The 18,473-nt window shown below is 41.1% G+C and overlaps 1 protein-coding gene across 1 annotated transcript; it reads right to left on the bottom strand.

Annotated features, from left to right (window-relative positions):
* Nucleotides 1–6,200: 6,200 nt before the first annotated feature.
* On the bottom strand, nt 6,201–6,808 carry LOC121450990 (cofilin-1-like). Its single transcript, XM_041656423.1, has one exon. The coding sequence runs from the start codon at nt 6,775–6,777 to the stop codon at nt 6,277–6,279; it is 501 nt and encodes a 166-aa protein (XP_041512357.1). The 5' UTR covers nt 6,778–6,808; the 3' UTR covers nt 6,201–6,276.
* Nucleotides 6,809–18,473: the final 11,665 nt, after the last annotated feature.

The following is an 18,473-nucleotide window of genomic DNA, read 5'->3' as shown; positions in this document are numbered from 1 at the left end:
TTCTATAATCTGCTTCTCTTGGGTTTGTAAGCATGGTTTATTCAGTAATTCTTCACTCAATATCTCTCGTTTCAATCACATTATTTTTCTGCACATCTCTTCCTTCTTCTCTTTCTTTCTTTCTTTCTTTCCTTCCTTCTTTTTTCTTGCCTACAGTCATACTATTTACCACTAAATTTACCAAACAATATTTCCTTCCCATACTAACTTGCAATAATTACAAACAGTGGTAAAGACAGTCATTAAAACTTACTATATAAGTATAATTTTAAAAATTGTATACGTGTTATGTGTTTATTATATACGTATGTATGCATACAGATGCACACATGGAGGCTGGGGAGATGGCCAGGTGTCCCATCTACCACTTTTTAAAAAGAAATTATGTATTTTATATGTGAAGGGGATCATGTCAGATGGGGGGGGCGCGAATAAAGGAATCCCATGCTAGCTAAAAAAAAAGATTATTTTATTTTATTTTTTTTATTAAAAGAGAACTCACAGATCACAACGAAGAACAGGAATGAAATCCAACATCCAGGTGTGGTGACAGGGGAGCAAGACAGCGAGCAGGCGGTCCCGCTGGCCTTTTGGTACCCATGGCCACACCTCTCAAAGGCTATTGAGTGAAGGAGGTTACCCATCATATGTGTGTTGAAACTCCTGGAGCTGGAGTTACAGACAGTGGTGAGCTTCCATGTGGGTGTTGGGAATTGAACCAAGGTCCCCTGGAAGAGCAGCCAATGCTCTTAACTACTGAGCCATCTCTCCAACCCCTGTCGGCCTCTTTTGACCTTATTCCCTTGATGTGGGAACTTCACTGAACTGGAGCTACACTGGCAGCCAGAAAGCCCCAGTCTTCCTCCTGTCTCTGCCTCCCATGATGCTGAGGTGCACGCCCATGCCCAACATTTTACATGTGTGCTAAGGGTTAGAACTCACATCCTCATGTTTGTGCAGCAAGCACTCTTATCTGTGGAACCATCTCCTAACCTTTTATTATACTTTCTCAAGTACGTTACACAGCAACTTTGTATCAGAGAGTCTACATACCAATTTTAGTATATATCTATGTGTGTATATATGCATCTGTCTATGGGCTACTTATTCAGTATCCATCTACTATTCAAAAATATATTATGAACTGGAGTTGTTTGTGCATGCCTTTAATCCTAGCACTTGGGAGACAGAGGTGGGTGGATCTCTGTGAGTTAAAGGCCAGCCTGGTCTACAGAGCGAGTGCCAGGACAGGCTCCAAAACTTCACAGAAAATCCTGTCTCAAAAAACTAATCAACCAACCAACCAAACAAACAAACAAATAGAAAACCCCCAATACATTATCGTTTTACTGTTACTTTAAAAATGCATTTTATTATCTTGCCAATTTCTTATCATTCTTTCTGAAATCCTTGGTTTTTATTCTCTTTGATTCATCTTTCCATGTTTTTCATGAACTTTTCTTCTCTGCCTACCTGAAATGTGTCTATTTAAAATTCTGCAATATGTGCTTCTAACTTGTTTTTTTTAAGCCATACTTTTAGATATTTTTTTCCCCTGAATGCTGCAGCCCCAAACAAAACATTCTTTGATCTCTGAACTCACTTTTCCTAATGTGGATTAGGCATGGAGTTTCTTTCTTTGGCTATGACTTCAAAAATTATTGGATAGTTGATTCACCATGACTCTGTGTATCTATGAGCCTTGTGATTTAAGATAGTTAACAGCTGGGGTGTTCTGGTTTTGACTTGTAGAAAAGGACCAGTCAGAGAGGGGGCTGCTACTCAAAGATCCTCTTGGATGGAATTCAGTGCTCAGAGTGGGGGATTCTGAGAGCTGGGGAGCAGATAGGGAAGAGGGGCAAAATTTGGCTGTTAAGAGGGTTGAATATAGGCTCTTAAAAAGAATACAAAGCTACGCATGGCTGTTAATCATTAGTAAACGTTGAACTTCAAATAGGACATGCACTAAGGACTAGGTCACAAAATGCCACCTGGAATTAAGACTAATAAGTCCAATTAATGTGATAAGCTGAATAAACTGTGAGATGAGCTGTCTGCAGCAGGGATCCACCCTTGGAAATTACTAAGTGTATTGCCAGTGAGTAAAGTTGTTTCTCAATGTTCCCTCAAAGAAACGAAGTGTGTTTGCAATGAGGGTAGGAAAAGGACGGATACTAATTAGTGTTTCCAGCCGTGTGCAGAAAGAGGCGGCTGCTCCGGCTGTAGATGTCTGTGGTTTAATTACTGGAGTGGGTGAACATGTGATGGGAACAGGCCTGTCGGCCTGGATGTAAAATCTTTGTTTGGGAAAAGAAGCCACTTAACTTTTCAGAGTCTGTTTTCCCTTTAACCAAATGATGATCACGCCATAAAGCACTGGCTTGCTGTGAGAGTAAAACTGAGGGACAGTTTGCTCAGTAGTTTATACTGGGCACCGTGCGTAAAGTAATGCCCCCAGCTTCTAAGTATTACCTATTGAATAAGAAGGTTGCTTCTGTGTTGTTCCTTCCCTTTCAGGAAGAAATATTGAAGTTTTTGGGTTGCTGTAGTGTGGTAATGAGGCATTACTACTCAAATTCACTTGCTCTACAGCTCAGAACCTTCGATATTTTTTAAATGAATTGATCAAGTGGGAGAGAATATCCCATGATTACCGGTTCCGGTTTTTTTTTTAACTTTTTTTTTTTATTGAGAAAAGGAAAAAAAAAAAAACAAATTTCCTCCTCCTCCCAGCCTCCCATTTCCCTCCCCCTCCTCCCACCCTTCTCCCCCTCCCCCCACTCCTGTCCCCCTCCCTCTCCAGCCCAAAGAGCAGTCAGGGTTCCCTGCCCTGTGGTAAGTCCTAGGTCCTCCCCACTCCGTCCATTTCTAGGAAGGTGAACATCCAAACTGGCTAGGCTCCCACAAAGGAAGTGAAAGATCTATTTGACAAGAACTTTAAGGCATTGAAGAAAGAAATTGAGGAGGATACCAGAAAATGGAAGGACCTCCCTTGCTCTTGGATTGGGAGGATCAACATAGTAAAAATGGCAATTCTACCAAAGGCAATTTATAGATTCAATGCAATCCCCATCAAGGTCCCTTCAAAATTCTTCACAGATCTTGAGATAATAAACTTTATATGGAAAAACAAAAAACCCAGGATAGCCAAAACAATCCTATACAATAAAGGGTCTTCTGGAGGCATTGCCATCCCTGACTTCAAACTCTATTACAGAGCTACAGTGATGAAAACAGTGTGGTACTGGCATAAAAACAGAGAAGTCGACCAATGGAATCGTATAGAAGACCCGAATTTTAACCCACAAACCTATGAACACCTCATTTTTGATAAAGGAGCCAAAAGTATACAATGGAAGAAAGAAAGCATCTTTAACAAATGGTGCTGGCATAACTGGATGTCAACCTGTAGAAGAATGAAACTAGACCCATATCTATCACCATGCACAAAACTCAAGTCCAAATGGATTAAAGACCTCACTATCAGTCAGAACACATTGAACCTGATAGAAGAGAAAGTGGAAAGTACCCTACAGGAGATGGGCACAGGAGATCGCTTCCTATGTGTAACCCCAACAGCACAGACTTTAAGGGCAACATTGAATAAATGGGACCTACTAAAACTGAGAAGCTTCTGTAAAGCAAAGGACACTGTCACCAAGACAAAAAGGCAACCTACTGACTGGGAGAAGATCTTCACCAACCCCGCAACAGACAAAGGTCTGATCTCCAAAATATATAGAGAACTCAGGAAACTAGACTTTAAAATGCTAATTAACCCAATTAAAAAATGGGGCACTGAACTGAACCGGTTCCGGTTTTTTAACTTTATAGTTAGCAAAGTGGACCGTCAGGTTTTTGCTCAGTATAAATCTGCCTTCCAGATTGCATCTGGATATACCAGGGAAATAAACCTGGAGAATCAGAACCTCTTCCCTTATCTCCAGAAATGAGATTCAGCCCCTGGTGAAGATGTTGACATTCTGCCCAAGATGTTGACATCCTACCCAAGTTACTTAGTTCCCTTTTCTCCTCTTTTAGCAGCAACGGTATGTTTCTGAGATTATGGAGGCATATCAAGAAGAAAAATATCGTAACAAACTTGGCTTAGCTATATAGCTAAATACTTATTTGAAATTCTTCTTTTTTTCTTAGAAAGATTTTTATAGCCGGGCGGTGGTGGTGCATGCCTTTAATCCCAGCACTTGGGAGGCAGAGGTAAGTGGATCTCTGTGAGATCAAGGCCAGCCTGATTTACAAGGGCTACTTCAGGACAGGTTCTAAAGCTACAGAGAAACCCTGTCTTGAAAAAAAACCAAAAAAAGAAAACAAAAAAGAAAAAAACATTTTTATGTTACTTTTTACGTTACTTATCCCCGGAAATTTGAAAGGCAAGAGATAAGCTTGAAAGTGTTGTATAGAAAAAGCCAGGGTCTGGGCATGCTTTTGTCTTGTAGGCCCAGGGACACATTGATATTAGAGCCTTGGACTTGGTGAGAATCAGAAAATCTCCTTCATTGTAGCTTACCTCGCCAGGGACTGAAGCATGAGAACCGGAGTGCTAGATTATTAACTTACAACAGAAACAATTGCTTTTTCCTTTTGGGAACATGATGGGCAAAGGCCCAGGTGAGTTGTAGGACAGCCAGAATGCTTGCTGTGTGACTCAGCTGATGACTAACATCACGAATTGATGTGTTGAGAAGTTTATGTAAAAAACTGGGACATGCTAGACCAAGTATGTCATGGACTAGCTGGTCAGAGCATTTATTCCCAAGAGCAGCTCTTGCTGGGCATTCTAAGACTTGTCTTTGGAGACAAGATTTTATTTTGAAATATTTTGTGGTTTACACACTTAAAGGAAGTCATGTAACAAATGGTATCTTGATCCACAGATGTTTGGGTCTTGTATATACTTCGTCTCATTTTCCCCATTTCCTCCAGAGCACCTCGTTTCATGAATTTGGTATTTATTGGTCCCATAAAGATCTTATATCTATTATATATATGTTTCATAAAATTTTCACTGAATATTATGATTTTGAAGTTTGCTCATATGTTGTAAAGCATGAATACATGGCATGATTTCTTTTTATGCAGAATTACAATATATTCAATATTATCATATATTTGTGTTTAATAGCTGACACAAGACAAAATTGTTTTTTGTTTCTACTCAGGAGTTTCTATTTTTACTTTTATGACAAACATTTCAGATATAAGGCTTTGAGGGGGCATGGACAATGGTTAGAGCTGTAAATGTGTGCCCAAAAGCAATTTCAAACTGGCATCGTATCGTCTTAGTTCACAATTTTTAAACACAAAAATAAGGAGCCTCGAAGATATAATTTTGGAGTTGTTTGAATTGATATTTTGCTTCTCTATTTAACACTTAAAAATTCTGTGATTTAGAAAAAATAGTTGGCTTTTTTTGGTAGTAGAAGTATTAACTTTCTGGAGACAATTGCATGCTCTTTTAGATGACAAGAGTGTGCACACATATCCTACTTAATTGCAATTGTTAAAAACGTTGAATTCCTTACTAACTGTGAGAGTCCAGCTACAGTCTCAAACTATAGTAGACTCAGTCATGAGGAGCAGTGCAGTTCACCCAGGGCAATCAGTGTAGAGCTCACTCTGGGGAGATCCCAGTCCTCAGCACAGAACAGTCCTTGTTCCCAGGGAGACAATAATCTTCCAAAAGGAAGACAGAAGCAGGAAACACATATTGGCTAAGCATTTTTTTTTGTTAGTTAGCCTTTTTATTGGTTTTTTGTTTTTTTTAAATTGAAGGTCCCTTACTGGTCCTGCTTTCATGAGTGGCTGAGAACAAGGGGAAGGGGAAGGCAACCAGCTGGCAAGGGAGGGTCATTTCCACATTTCATTTACACACAGAACTAAACAGACAAGCACGGAGTCACTATTGTGGTTAGAAGTTGGCAGCATAGGATGGGGGGATTAAGGAGTAGGGTGTTGTTTAAAAAAAAATAGATCAGGTTCCCCCCAAACTGGGTGCCTGGGAAGGGACTTGGTCTGCTTCAACCCAAGAGGAATCAGAAGATCAAAAGCAGTTTGGGAAGGCCAGAACGGTCAGGGTGGAGGGAGAAGGACGGTCCAGGGAGTGGGGGGGACATTTGGCAACTGGGGTGAAGGGATTACCCTTCCCCTGCTAGGATCCCCCCAGCCCCTCAGGTCTGGCAGGAAAGGGAGCAGCCTGCAACACCCATGAGCAGGTCTGGGGCTACTAGATGCTCCAGGCAGGGGGCTGGAGGCGGCTCACAAAGGCTTGCCCTCCAGGGAGATGACGGCACTGCCACCTAGTTTCTCTGCCAGGGTGCAGCGGTCCTTGACCTCCTCGTAGCAGTTTGCTTGTAATTCATGCTTGATTCCTGTCAGCTTCTTCTTGATGGCATCCTTGAAGCTGGCGTAGATCAGTTTGCTCTTAAGGGGTGCACTCTCAGGGGCCCAGAAGATGAACACCAGGTTCTCCTTCTTGCTCTCCTTGGTCTCATAGGTGGCATCGTAGAGAGCGTAGCGGCAGTCCTTGTCTGGCAGCATCTTGACAAAGGTGGTGTAGGGATCGTCCACAGTCTGCCTCACATCTCCTACCAGAATCTCCTTGCCCTCCTCCAGGATGATGTTCTTCTTGTCCTCACTCAGGCAGAAGAGCACCGCCTTCTTGCGTTTCTTCACTTCTTCTGGCGTCGAAGACTTGCGCACTTTCATGTCATTGAACACCTTGATGACACCATCAGAGACAGCCACACCAGAGGCCATGTTTCCGGAAGCGAAAGGGAGACAGGGAGAGCTATAGAAGAACTAAGCCGCTGCAGCTGCTACCGGGATCCGACTGATGGCTAAGCATTTTTTGAATGACTTCTGAGATTTTTTTCCCCACAGTTTAACATCTCAGTTATTCATGCAAACATTCTGGTTTTTAGTGTCCCCTTCATTATTTGAAAGAGAAGGAATAAAGACTTCCTGATTCATTTTTGGTGTCTGAGACAGCCCAGCAACTGAACTGGATATAACCAGGGCTGTTCAACAGAGGCAAGCAGAAGGAAAGACAAAAAAAGTTATCTCAGAGAAGAGAAAGTGTTCGCTGCTGCACACTAAGATAGGCTGATGAACAACCGTATTTTTTAAACTTTTTATTCATTTTACATACAACCACAGTTCCCTCTCCCTCCCTTCCTCCTACTCCCCCAACCCATCCCCCCATCCACTCCTCTGAAAGGGTAAGGCCTTTCATGGGGAGTCAACAAAGCCCAGCACATTAAATTGAGACAGCACCAAGCCCCTTGTCCCTGCATCAAGGCTGAGCAAGGCATCCCACCATAGGGAATGAGTTTCAAAAAGCCAGTTCATGCACTTAGGAGTAAATCCTGGTCCCTCTGCCAGGGGTCCCACAAACAGAGCTGTATGCAAAACTGTCGCCCACATGCAGAAGACCTAGTTTGGAGCCCATAGGTCTTCTACCCCTTTTCTGTAATGGTCGCTAGGCCTCAGAGTGGGTGACACAGACACCCAGGATGGGGCAATCACTCACAAGTCACTTCTCAGTGTTTTTCTAGTTGTGAGTCACCCACTGCCAAAAGAGGCTTCTTTGTGCAAGGTGGGAAGCTGCCCTGGCCTATGAGCATAAACACATATATTTAAAAGAAAGTTTAACTGCATGTCCATTTTTCAAAAACCAGTAGTGGATTACCTGACAGGGCCTATGATTTCCTAACTAGGCTTTGGCACATTCTACTGTCTGATGGATACATGTGTTTTCTCCTGTGGAGCAGGCCTCAGATCCAAGACAGAGCAGCTGGTTACCTTCAGAACATCCATGTCTCTCCTGACCAGTGGTGATAGCTCACCAGGCAGATCAGCATTGAAACACTCATTGTTTATGACTCCTTGAAACCCCCGCAACATTCTCCATAACACCTTCTGGCACGGTGAGCGCTAGCCAGCAGAGAGGGACTTTCTAGCCCGGCCCAACTTAGTTTCTTAGTGTCCTCTGTCAAGAGTGTGTAATACCTTTAGTAATATGGTTGTGTTAACTAGTTTAGGTGGGCGTCTGAGAGCAAAAACAATATCCAGTATTGTTTGGGGGACATCCTGGGGGCTACCCAAACAATGCGTAGGGATGTAGCCAATAGCTGGCTGTGGGATTTTGGGTTGAATCTTGACTTCTGGAAGCAGAGTTAATTACCTACGCAGAGTGCTTCCTTCCAAGTTCTTCTTTATTAAAATACTATTTTAAAGTTAGTTTATAAAGTAAAAGATTGTGTATGGTGCTCTAATACACCTTTAGTTTTGGCTAATTTTCCCCTAACTACCTACCTTCTCCAATCTTCCTACTCCCATTTCCCTTTAAGCCTCCCTCCCCTTCCTTCCTCCTTTCTGCTTCCATATTGCATGCATTTCACTATGCCCTCCCTCTCCAGACATTGGTCTCCAAATTCCCACCTCATTGTCCTTTCTTGCTGCCTGGCCTCTACTGACTCCCACTCCAACAAAGCTATGTAAAATGTGAATCTGTGGTCCACATAGAGCAGAAACCATGGCAGAGCTGTCCTTCTGTGGTCCACATACAACAGAGACCACGGCCAAGCTGCCCTTCTGTGGTCCACACACAGCAGAGACCACGGCAGAGCTGCCCTTCTGAGGTCCACATACAGCAGAGACCATGGCAGAGCTGCCTTTCTGTTGTTCACACACATGAGAGACCACGGCAGAGCTGCCCTTCTGTAGTCCACACACATGAGAGATCACGGCAGAGCTGCCCTTCTGTCATCCACATACAGCAGAGACCACGGCAGAGCTGCCCTTCTGTCATCCACATACAGCAGAGACCACGGCAGAGCTGCCCTTCTGGGCCTGGATTACTTAGTATATGATTTGGAGGTTCCATTTATTTTCTTACACTTTCATTTTTCTTTGGTACGGAATAGATTCAACTCTGCATATGTACCACATTTTCATTACTGGTTCTTCAGCGGATGAACATCTAGGCAGCTTTCAGCTCCTGTCTGTTGTGAATAAGGCAGCAACGAATGTGGATGTGCAGGCATGTCTGCTGTCGGATATGGAGTCCTTTGGGTATGTGCCCAGGAATGGCGTAGCTGGACTATGTGACTGTTCTAGTTTAGAGTTTTGGGAACTCTCTGCTGTTATTCATAGTGATTGTACCAGTTTATACTCCCATTAACAGTGGATATGGGTTTTCTTTTCTCACATGTTTGCCAGTGTTTACAGTCATTTGTTTTCCTGAAAAAGACTGTACTTACTGGAGTAAGATAGAATCTCAAATTAGCTTTGATTTGCATTTCCCTGAAGGTTAAAGACATTGAACACCTAAAAAAAAAATGTTCATCAGCCATTGCTATTTCCTCTTTTGAGAAGTTCCTGTTAATTTCATAGCTAATTTTTAAAATTTGGTATTTGTTTTCTTGATGTTTAATTTTTAAAAATTCATTGTATATTTTAGGTGCAAATCCCCTGTTAGATACTTACATAGCAAAGATTTTCTGTTTTTTCAGTTGGCCATTTCTATTGTGGAAGAAAAGCGTTTTGACTTCATAAAGTCCCATTTGTCAAATGGCCTTACTTCCTGAATTGGCAGTTTGAATTAAATGCCCTCTATAGTCTTGGGCATTTGAACACTTGCTCCCCAGGTGGTGGTGTTTCAAGAGGCTCTGGAAGTATGCCACAGGAAGGGAGAGTTGTTCAAGGACTTACTCATTTGAAGTTTGCTCTCTGCTTCCTGCCTATGGTTCAGGAGTGAGCCCTCAGCTTCTGCTGCAGCTGCCATAGGTGCTGCCTGCTGCAGGACCCCCTGCCTTTCCAGACTCTGCTCCTCAGGAACAGCAAGGCAAATATCCTCTTCCTCTATGCGTTGCATTGACGACGGCATTTCTTACAGCAATAGAAAAGTGACTAAGATGCTGAGATGCCAAATCCTGTTCAGAAAGTCTTTACTTAGACTTTAATTAAATTAATGTACTCTATTTTTTCCTCTACTAGTTTCAGGTCTTAAGTTAAGGTCCTTTAACCTTTCAAAGTTGATTTTTATGCAGGGGTTTCTTCTGCGTGTAGATTTCCAGTTTTCTCAACATCATTTGTTGAAGATGCTTTCTTTCCTCCAGTGTATATTTTTGTCATCTTTGTAGTTTTCTCAGGAGATCTTACCTATTTCCCCTTCCCCAGGGGAATTCATGTATGTCTCTATTAGGGTTCTCCTTGTTCCCTGGCTTCTCTGGGATCATGGACTATAGGCTGGTTATCCTTTGCTTTATGTCTAATATCCACTCGTGAGTGAGTGTGTACCGTGTTTGTCTTTCTGGGTCTGGGTTACCTCGCTCAGGATGCTTTATTCTAGTGCTATCTATTCGCATGCACATTTCAAGATGCCATTGCTTTTTGTGTAAATGCACCACCCCTTCATCCTCGTTCACCAGCAATTGTTCTAGCACTGTATATATTTTTCCTTGTAGACCTTAGATCTGTTTCTCCATCTCTTCAGTCCATAATGTTCTTTCTATAACACCATGTAGGGATACCTTTGTGGTCATGAATCCTTTTATCCTGCATGAAAGTGTTATTATCTCTTCAATTATGACAGTTTTGCTGAAGGACCTAGGCTGAGGTGGTATCTGCATTTTTTCAGAGTGTTTGAAAGTTTCCATAGAAAAGTCCGTTGTAACCAGATGGGATATCTTTCCCTTGATCTAGAAATTTTCTTCTATGATTTTATTGGAATTATTTTGTAGGCCCCTGGAATGAAATTCTCCTTCTTTGTCTATAATTCAAAAGTTTTCTTTTCTTCCGTGTTGTTCTAAAGATGTCTTATGCTATGTTCATACATTTAAAAATTATATTTTTTGAGTGAATGATCCCATTTATTTAGCTTTTCTTTGAACCCTATATTCTGTCTTCTACATGATTTATGACTGGTGAGATTTTCCATTGAATTTTCTAAAATGACTTGCTGAGTTCTTAAATATCCAGGTTGATTTCATCTTGGGTTTTTTTTAGTATTTGTACCTCCTTACTAAACTATTTTTTCATATCCCAATTTGTATTCCTTATTTCATTAAGCTATTTGTATTTGGAATTCAATGAGGAGTGCATTTCCATTCTCTTAAAATTCATTCAGATAGTCATTCATGGACTCTTTAAATAGTTTGAACATATTTATAATTTTTTAAAATTCTTTGTCTGGAATTTCATCTTAAGTATTCTCACTGGGGAATGTAAATATGAAGTTGATGATCTTTGGAGGACACAGTGCCATCATTTTGTGTGTGTGTGTTGCTTTAAGTTTTAACTTTAGGATTTTTGCTGTTTTTGGGTTATATCTTTTGGTATGAGTTCACCTATGTTGAGTGGGCATTTAGTTTTCCGCTTGCTATTAATGTATTATGGCTACATTTTAAATCAGTTGGGACTACTAGGTACTGTTTGTGGATGTGGCAACTGAGGCAGCCCCAGCTTAGCTTAGGAGAAGGTATGGTCTCTGCATGGGCGATCTGCATGTGTTTGGAGAGAGAGAAAGGGTGGATTGCCAGGGTTGACAGGGATCTGTCCTCTCACCTGAGGAGCAGGAAGCACCCCAAGCAGGTCCTGAGAAGCTGAGATTTAAGTGCAGTGCCGGGCGGGGGTAGATGGGCCCCTTGGTTTCTGAGACAAGGAAGGTTAAGACGTCAGAGTAAAGTGTATGACCTCTGACTTGGGGAGCAAGCTCCCCTTGGATCATGAGACAATAGCATTAGGATGCCCATGAGAGGGAGATGTGACTTTTGATGTGCGGAGTAGGTTCTGCTCAGGTCTTCTTTGGTAACAGAGAGTGAGAGATCTGGCCTCTGACATGGGGGCACATTCCACATGGGTTCTGAGATGCTGGGGGTTAGAGTGCCGAAGGGTGGGACATGTGGCTTCTGACTGTGAGTCCTGAGAGTGAAGTCCATGTGGAACCTGAGATGGGACATACGGTTTCTAACTTGGGTCCTAAGATGGTGATTTAGGGAGCCAGAACAAGGCAGTTGGGCTCTAACCTGGGAGTGAGCTCTTTTGGGGCCTGAGGCACTGGAGATTGGGGGACATAATGGGAAAGATGCCACTGGTCCGGAGAGGAAGCTCTGTGTGGGCTTTGAGATGTTAGGGGCTAGAATGCTTAAGAAGGGGATAGCAGTCTCTGATCTGGGGGTCAAACTTCACAGGTCTTAAGATGTGTAACATTAGGTTGCCCAAGGGTTTGAACTGGACTCTAAAATTAATTTTTATTCATACAGATGATCCCATCTTATTCTTATAACTCTCATAAAATTACATTAACTTTATGATAAAAATGACTTTGTTCAGTGATTGTATAATTTTCCTTTACTAGCACTTGGTATTGCCAATGATTTTGAATTTTAGTCATTAAAAAGTATGTTATAATATCTCTTAATGTTTTAGTGTGCATTTCTCTGATGACTAGTGGCATGTGTGGGTTTTTTTCTTCATGTACTTATTGACCATTTGTACATATACTTGAGTAAATGTTTGTTCATGTACTTATTGACTATTTGTACATCTACTTGAGTAAATGTTTGTTCATGTACTTATTGACCCTTTGTACATCTACTTGAGTAAATGTTTGTTCATGTACTTATTGACCCTTTGTACATCTACTTGAGTAAATGTTTCTTCATGTACTTATTGACCATTTGTACATCTACTTGAGTAAATGTTTGTTCATGTACTTATTGACCCTTTGTACATCTACTTGAGTAAATGTTTCTTCATGTACTTATTGACCATTTGTACATCTACTTGAGTAAATGTTTCTTCATGTACTTATTGACCATTTGTACATCTACTTGAGTAAATGTTTGTTCAGATCTTTTGCTTATTTTAGTTCATTTAGTTTTCCCAGTATTATTGATAATTCTATATTTTAAAGATATACAGTTTAATGCTTTAATATATGCATATTTTTGAAGAAAAACTATCACCTTATACTCAGGCTGTCCTGGAACTTGATGAATGTATGTATTTTGAAATAATTACCACAATCAAGCTAGTTTAGCTGACATATCCCCTACCACCTCATTGTCATTTTTTTAGACAAAATGTATTTATTTTATGTATATGTATATCTGTGCCCCAGATGTGTGTCTGATGCCTGAGAAAGTTAGAAGAGGGCATTGGAACCCCAGGAACTGGAGTCGTAGATGGCTGTAAACCCTCATGTGGGTGCTGGATATTGAGCCCAGTCCTCTGGAAGAACAGCTAGTGCTCTTAATCATTGAGCCATCTCTCTAGCCCCAGTTTTCATTTTTAAAAATGTAATGGTAACAGATAAAAATAAGCCTACTATTTACTGTAATCATGTCTCCAGAACCTGTAACAGAGTTCTTGCCCCTTGACTAAAGTCTTCCCATCTCCGCCACCCCTTGACTCCTGGAAGCCACCCTTCTGCTCTTGTTTTCGTGAGTTCCCACTAAGTGAGATTGTATATAATTAACTGTATTCTTGTATCTGATTTGTTTCAAATTAGCATGATGACCTCCAGGTTCACCCATGAGATTGCAAATGACACCAATTCCTTAATTTTAAGAACGGACTAAATTCTGGAGAGATGCTCATTGGTAGCTGTTCTTAACTCTAGTTCCGGGGGTCAAGTGCCATGGGTGTCAGGAACACGTGTGGTGCACACATATACTTGTAAGGAAAACACTCATAAAAGGTGTTTGGAAGTGCCCCTTCTCTCAATTTTTAAAAATAGTTTAAGGATTGACTGACTGTGCCAGTAGACTTTGCTATGAACTCATCAGGCCCTGACTTTTCATTTCTAACTCAGTGTCCTCATTTGTTGTGTGTCTTTTTATGTTATTGATGTCTTGCTTTTTGTTTTTGTTTTTTGTTTTTTTTTTGATGGTCCACTTTTTCTTTTGGTTAGTTGGGACAGGGTCTGTAAATCTTATTTATTTTTTCAAAAAACCAACTCTTACATTTGTTGATTATTTGTGTTTTTTTCATTTCTATTTCATTAATTTCTGCTCTGATTTTTATTATTTTTTGCCATCAACTGGTGTTGGATTTGGCTAGTTCTTACTTTTTTCCAAAATCTGAGTTGCATCATTAAGTTTTAAATTTATGCTCGTTCTGATTTTTAATATAGACATTTAAAGTGATAAATTTACCTGATAGGATTGATTTAAATGCATCCTAGAGGTTTTGTTGTGTTGTCGTTTTCATTTAGTTCTCAAATATTTTTATTTCTTTCTTTAATTTCTTCTTTGACCCATTCATCATTCAGCAATGAGTTATTTAATCTCTTTGGATCTGTGTATTTACAAGAAACTTATTTGCTGTCAATTTTAAATTTTATTATATTATGGTCAGATAGGATGAGCAAAACTACTTCAAACTTTTTGAACTTGTAAGAATTTGTTTTATGTCAGAAGACATGATCTTATTTTAGAGATGTGACCATACGCTGCTGAGTAGGAAGAATCAAAGACTTAAACATGAAATGCTGAAGCTACTGGAGCCAAACTAGGCAGTACCCACACAATAGAGGTGTAGGGGAGGACTTTCGGAAAAGGATCCCATTTGCACAGGAATTGGAATCAAGAGTTGACAGGTGGGACCTCATAGAACAAGCTTCTAGACAAGAGAAGTAGAAGCCCATAGAAAAAGTGAGAATTTGGAGGAGACCCTCCGACCTCAGCTTTCCTAAAACATTCTGAACTACATCATATTTATCTTCATGCCTGCAGGTAAATACAACCCTTGCCCCCTCAGCAAGGAAAGTGTTTTGTGCCACAGATGGAGACAATTATGGAAACCAAAACCTATCAAGTCCCAATGGATCCATCTTCAAAGCAATTCTGTACCCAAGGTTTAGGGAGCATCATGGAAGAGGGAACAGAAGGACTGTAAAAGCTTGAGGTGACATCGTGTCTCCTAGCAACGCCAGAAGGAACACTCAAAACGACTCTCCAGCAGGACTGCTTAAACCTGAGCTGAAAGGGGCAGTAATAGACTTGCAAATATGGACAGGGGAAAGACCCAAGGCTGAGCTCAGTCTTACACAAAGAGTTACAGGAAACTGAGGAGAGCTACAAGCAGGAGAGATAGTGGTCCCCAGGGAAGATCACACCAATTTGTTATGCAGTGCTGAATGGTCAGCCTGAAAATATATGTACAAGCAACACTTACACATTGAGAAAGTTTTATTTATGTATTTAGGAATATATATATATATATATATATATATATATATATATATATATATACATGTATGTCCATACACACACAATATACATATATGTGACAATAATTAATGGGGGGAAGGCCATGAATTTGAAAGAGAGCAAGGAGGGGGTATATGGGAGGGTTGGAGCTGGGAGAAAAAGGAAGAGGGATGTAATTGTATTGTAATCTCAAGAAAGAAAATACTTTTAAGAAGTATTTTCTTTTATAATGTTCTGAACTTGGTTTCTGTTGTAATGTTTGTCTGATCATTGCTGATTCTATTCATTTGGGTTCTTTCTTTCATTTGTTTAGTTAAGTCCAGGTGCTGATGATCTTGTTTATCTTCAATTTGTAGGCAGACTGTCTTGGCCTTTCTTGTTTGTGTTTTTGTGATGAGATTTGGCATGTTGTTGGTTGTATGTCTGATGTGAGATTAGTTTTATTTTGCTTTTGTCCAAGCTTGGTTGTTTTCAGATCAGTGTTGATTTTTTTTTCTTAGACTGAGTCCAATTCTATATTAAGCAAGAAAATATGTGAGTGAGACAGATGACTGGATCTCATTGATGTGCAACCCGTACTACTCAAGATTTACCTGGGAATATGTGGATTCTATGCGTGGGCGGCATTCAGCTTCATAGGCTGGCGTAGAGGCTGTGGAACTAAGCTGAAGGTTTGGATATGCAATTTTCCAGGGTTTTAACTATGTGACTGATGATTGACCTGAGGATTGGGGATAAAGTGAACATCTGAGGTTATAGGTACTCATCAGGCTTTGGCAGCACACAGATACATATCCCAGGATAGGCCTGAAGGTTGGATGCAGTACAGGCTGGGATAGAGTCCAGGAGATTCGCTAGACTGGACTAGCATACAGGATGTGTGACCTAGGCTAAGTCTGGAGGTTCAATATAGCATGTGTAGGATAAAATCTGGTGAACTCAACACCTGGGCCTGGCACATAAGGTTTGCCACTGGAGCCATGCCTGGGGATTGAGAATGGTATAAGACTCTCCAGACTAGTCTGGGACACTTGGTGTGAAATCTGGGCTGGGTATGGTGAGGGTTTGGTAGAAGGGGGTCAGGCGGACTCATCATTGCTAGGTCAGGGCACAATATGTGGAGTATGACCTGGTCCTGGAGGGCTTTATATCTTTCCCTTCCCTTCCCTTCCCTTCCCTTCCCTTCCCTTCCCTTCCCTTCCCTTCCCTTCCCTTCTCTTCCCTTCCCTTCCACCTTTTCCCCTTCTTTTCCTTCCCCTTCCCGTTTCCTTTCCCTCCCCCTTCCTCTTTCCATATCCCTTCTTATTAAGGCTGGATAAGGCAACCCAGTAGGAGGGAAGGGTCCCAAAAACAGTTAACAGAGTCTGAGACAGCCCCCTGCTCCCAATATTAGGAGGCTCACCAGAAGATCAAGCTACCCAGCTTACAATATGTAAAGAAGGTCAGTCCCATGCAAGCTCTCTGACTGGCCTTTCAGTCTCTTTGAGCCCCTATGCACCCAGGTTAGTTGATTCCAGTTTTCTTGTGATGTCCTTGACCCTTTGTTTACCCAGTCTTCCACAGGATTCCCCGAACCCCTCCTAATGTTTGGCTGTGGGTTTTTGCATCTGTTTCCATCAGAAACTGGGTGAAGCCTCTTTGATAACAATTGAGCTAGACAACAACCTAAGAGTATAGTGTATAGTAGAATAGCCTTAGGAATCATTTCATTGACATTGTTTTGCTTTTATTGCCAGTCACATTTGATTCTCTCCCAGGTCTCTGGGCTGTCCAGCCTCTGGGTCCTGTCCCTCCAGGCAGTGTCAGGGGTGGACTCTGTCTCATGGTATGAGTCTCAAGCTGGACCAGTCATTAGTTGGCTACTCCCATAATTTCTGCACCACTCTTACCCCAGCACATCTTGTAGGAGGGTAAATTGGAGGTCAGAGGTTATGTGGCTGTGTCACAGTCCCAGTACCACCCATGGAAGTTGTGCCTGGTTACATGAGACAGCCGGTTCATGCTTCATATCCCCCATTACTCGAAGTCTTAGCTAAGCTCTCCCTCATAGATTCCTGGAGTTTCCATTGCACTAGGTTTCTGCTTCATCCCAAAGATGCTCCCTGACTATGCTCATAGCAACTTTATTTATGATAACCAGAGACCGGAAACAACCTAGATGTCTATCAACCAAAAATAGATAAAGAAAATGTGTGGTACATTTACACAATGGAGTATTACTCAGCTGTTAAAAACAATGACATCCTGAGGTTTTCAGGCAAATGGATAGCACAAGAAAAGATCATCCTATGTAAGGTAACCCAGACCCAGAAAGGCAAGTATGGTATGTGGTAACTCATAAGTAGGTATTAATTATAAAGTAAAGGAAATCCATGCTAAAATTCACAGCCCCAGAGAAGCTAAGTAACAAGGAAGGCTCAAGGTGGGAGGGTGCACATGAATTTCACTGTGAAGGGGAAATAGAATAGACATCATAGGTGAATTGGGGGAGGGGTCTGGATGGGAGTGGGCATGGGAACAGGACGATCAGGTAGGGAGAATATAGAGGAAGGGAGTATTGGGAGCTTTTAAGTTTTCTATCTGGATAGTCTTCGGATTATGGGACTTTGGGAAATAGCTACTTGTGCTGGTTTCTAGTTTGAACACTTGTGTGAAGGAAGTGAAATGAAATAAAAGACAGACAAAGCTCAGTATCTAATCACCACTAATTTATTGTCAATATCAATGCAATCTACTTATTTGAATCCAAAGACTTAAAGCAAATACATTACAGTCAAACAAAGAATCCTATGACAATGGTAAGCTTCCTTCCCATCTGACTACTGATGATATCTCTCCACAGGGGGAGAGTACACTACTTATATTTCCATACTGTAAGATGTCAAAAGAAACAGAAACAATTTCTTACAAATGGGAATGAAGCTCTTTCTTGCTGAAATCAAGTTAAAACCCATGCTTGGATCCTTTGGTCCTGTACCACTTTTCCAATGGCTATAGAGAAGCATCCGAAGCAAAAACTTAATGGCACTTATTCACCTACTGATTTAAAATGTACCAAAGAAGTATCTTGGTGATTTGGGTAAAAATAGAAACCACTAATACTCTGTCCTGTTTTTTCCTCTTTCTCTTACCATCTAACATTAAAGATTAAACTGTGTGTTGACATAAGATAAAGCTTTGGCAACTGCAATGATAATACATTTATTATATATAGTTCTTTACCAATAAATGTATAAT

Source organism: Microtus oregoni, unplaced genomic scaffold (genome assembly GCF_018167655.1).
Source record: "Microtus oregoni isolate MIOR12 unplaced genomic scaffold, Mior012 000007F_ref0000211, whole genome shotgun sequence".
Lineage (NCBI taxonomy): Eukaryota > Metazoa > Chordata > Mammalia > Rodentia > Cricetidae > Microtus > Microtus oregoni.
Note: the sequence above shows the minus strand (reverse complement) of the source record. Positions and strands in the feature narration are given on the sequence as shown.